Genomic DNA, 3,017 nt, shown 5'->3' with positions numbered 1-3,017 from the left:
TGACCATGTTTCTCTGCTTATCCAATGCATTATGGAGCTTGCATGGTTTCTTGACGTGAAAATCGACTGGTGTCTTGACGTGACGGACAGGGGCTAGAAAGAAGCTCGAACGTTGACCAAAGATTGTGGAAAAAGAAAGTGATGACGCTCGTCCTAAGTCGATTAGATTTGTTTGGTGAGCAGTTCCTGACAAAAGATTGTGGAAAAAGAAACGATTACGCTCGTCCTAAGTGGATTGGCTGTCCCCGACCAAAGATTGTGGAAAAAGAAAATGATGAGGCTCGTCCCCAGTCGATTGGATTTGTTTTGGTGAGCTGTTCCTGAAAATGACATGTGTCTTAAGTCTTATTGACTAGTCTTTATAAACTTCAACGTTGTTAAAAAGAGAACACGAATCATTATAAATGAAAGCATCATGTGAAGTCCATTCTAGAGAATGAAGGCAGGACTCACAGTGCTATGACACTGTCGAAACCAATTTAGCTAGAAACCGCAACATGGACCGTTTTGAACCATGCGAACACCAAATCTTTGTACTTGTACCACTTCCAAGGCCGGTGACTCTTGGGAATCGTGATGGTGAGCACGCAGTCGGCATTCATGGAAGCCGTGGCCTTGCTCACCCTCATCTTATTTAAACTCGGCAGCCCCGCCTTGACGGGCTCGTCTCCTCGGCCGATCACCCAGAGGGCACGGCCCCGCCGGATCTCCACCCTCACCTCGTCTGGCCTCAGCCACGGCCTGTCCATCTTGTACACGTAGGCTGCCACCGTCTCTTCCTTGGTGACCTGGTTGTACGATGTGAGGGCCCACACGCTCTGGCCTTCGCGAGGCGCGACGAAAAGGAAGCCTCTGGTATCTAACCGTTCCTGCACGGGAAGAGGGAAACGCGTGATGGTGTTATGAAATCGTGATCCACTGATGCAATGCCGGCATTGCTTGCTCTTCTTATAAAGATGGAGATTACGGAATTGCTAGTCCCGATTCCTTTTTGGCTTAGCAAACAACGTTGTCTTCGGCCATTTTCTCATAAGAGATATTAAATCTGAAACTATGAAATATCCAATTAACCTCACAGGCTATATAAGTCCAGCTCACAATAAATCCTTCATCTAATTGCAGACATTGGATATCACAATGGCAAGGCGTGAACTGCCATAAAAGCAATTTTCAAGGCCTCCAAACAAAGTGAAAGTAAGGAAGCAAGCGACTTCTGCTGGAGGCCCAAAAAGGAGCTCAAGTGTACCTGTCTAGCTCTCCTTGGAGAGACCAAATGTATAAGTCACACATTTGATGTTAGAGGGAAAAACCATTTACCCTGAGCCAAGATGATCTTTCAACATATTAGTATAATCATAGAAGCTTCATGGCCTAATTAATCAAACGGAGCAAAGAAATTAAGAGGTTACCAATTGAACGTAGTTAAGATTATGAGAATTCGCCCCCAAATCCTCCTTGGTGTCTGCAATCTGCAAAGTTCCAAGAACATATTATTTGCAGCAAGATCGACTCTCCTCAGCATATTAAGAGAAAAAACCAACTTGTCGTGGATCTCAGTGGTGACATCTTTATGCTGAGCATCACTGAACCAATGGAAGAAGCTGATCTCGTAACGAAGAAGTGGGTGGAGAGTCGCAATGCATGAATAGAAAGTCTAATGAATATAAAGACATCCTTAACGATACACAAACCAAAACCAGACAGATTAACTAGCACGGTACCAGCTTGCGTGTCTTGTTATGTTTTTGCTCTATCTCCAAAAATTTATCACTGGCCTCCTCATTGATCAATCAATACACAAACCAAAACCAGACGGATTAACTAACACGATCATAAGAGATACGCCGTCGTAATTAAGCTAACAAATTCCAGCGCTCCAATGACGATGCAGATGCACGGAAGGGTCACTAAGTTGTTCATCATTACAGTCGGCGGCATCATGGCAATTAAAATCTGCTGCCAAAATTTCCAAAAGCTGGTTATTCTTCATTGACGTTGCAGTGAGTTTCTATCAAGAAGGCAGCAAAATGCTAATTTGCTTCCATGATTATCAAGTACCGAGAGTACAAAATGAAACTAAGACAGGGAAATCAAAAACAACTCTTTACACCAAGACATTCTAGAAAAAGGAGGAATTCAAGAACTCAACTCACAAACAGGGCCAAAAGAACTGGGGTAGTTCCCAAACATTTTGTTGACCTTTAGAAACTCACATGCAATTAAAACGGGAAAAAACAAAAAGAGAGACGCGAGAACTTCACATGATTGGTGAAATGGGTACACAGCGCGAAGCCTGATTATGTACCTTTTCAAGCTCATCATGGATTTCTTGGGGCTTCTCAGATGAGGGAACGAGCTCCTCGTCCATTTGCTCCGAATTTTCGTCGTCCCCTTTCCCCTTCTTTCCTCCGTCTCCGACCATCATTCACGGCTCACCTCTCTTCCCTGGCGTGCCTCTGTACAAATCAAAGCCTAAACTGAGCTCTCGCTTTCGACGGAGAGAGAGAGCAAAAGACTTCGGTCTTGTGGGTTTACTAATAGTGCAGGTGGGCTTGAACTGGGGCATTTTCTCACAAGAGCAAGTGGCCTCAAACATCCCAGTCAAACAGTCTAAGCCAGTCGTACTTGTCCATTCAAATAAACCCGCGCCGCCTCATCAATGGAATTTCCAGGAAGTTGCATGGCGATGTCGACGAAAGAAAGTTCGGTGGTCCTGGTTTCAGTTTACAGTATACGCTGAGCAGGCCTTGAATTTAGGAAAATGCATTGTCCCTGTCAAGATCAGATCAAGACTCGAGAATCTTAATGGAAATATAGACGTGGAAACTCATTGGTTTCTCGACAGAGAAGGTTATAGAGAGACTCGAACGTCGGCCAAAAGACTCTGGAAAAAGAAATCGATCACGCTCGTCGTCCTAACTCATCGGACATCGACTTTGAACCCTCGAGAATGGAGTGGGATTTTCAACAAACCGCAAGGACAGTAAACGACGGGGACAAGCGAGAGCGCCAACCAT

At 44.7% G+C, this 3,017-nt stretch overlaps 1 protein-coding gene across 1 annotated transcript; it reads right to left on the bottom strand.

Moving 5' to 3' along the window:
- Positions 1-334: 334 nt before the first annotated feature.
- On the bottom strand, positions 335-2,598 carry LOC108957197. Its single transcript, XM_018867508.2, has 3 exons — positions 2,306-2,598; positions 1,410-1,469; positions 335-869 (listed from the first exon to the last, which is right to left on the bottom strand). The coding sequence occupies exons 1-3, from the start codon at positions 2,423-2,425 to the stop codon at positions 480-482; spliced, it is 570 nt and encodes a 189-aa protein (XP_018723053.2). The 5' UTR covers positions 2,426-2,598; the 3' UTR covers positions 335-479.
- Positions 2,599-3,017: the final 419 nt, after the last annotated feature.

This window comes from Eucalyptus grandis, chromosome 2 (assembly GCF_016545825.1).
Source record: "Eucalyptus grandis isolate ANBG69807.140 chromosome 2, ASM1654582v1, whole genome shotgun sequence".
Taxonomy (NCBI): domain Eukaryota; kingdom Viridiplantae; phylum Streptophyta; class Magnoliopsida; order Myrtales; family Myrtaceae; genus Eucalyptus; species Eucalyptus grandis.
The sequence above is the reverse complement of the archived record's forward strand: the minus strand, read 5'-3'. Positions and strand labels throughout refer to the sequence as shown.

Coding starts and splice junctions, on each gene's coding strand:
- LOC108957197 (XM_018867508.2), bottom strand. CDS start 2,425: ATGATGGTCGGAGACGGAGGAAAGAAGGGGAAAGGGGACGACGAAAAT. Junction 1,470..2,305: donor TCCATGATGAGCTTGAAAAG/GTACATAATCAG, acceptor GGAACTTTGCAG/ATTGCAGACACCAAGGAGGA. Junction 870..1,409: donor ATCTTAACTACGTTCAATTG/GTAACCTCTTAA, acceptor CTTCCCGTGCAG/GAACGGTTAGATACCAGAGG.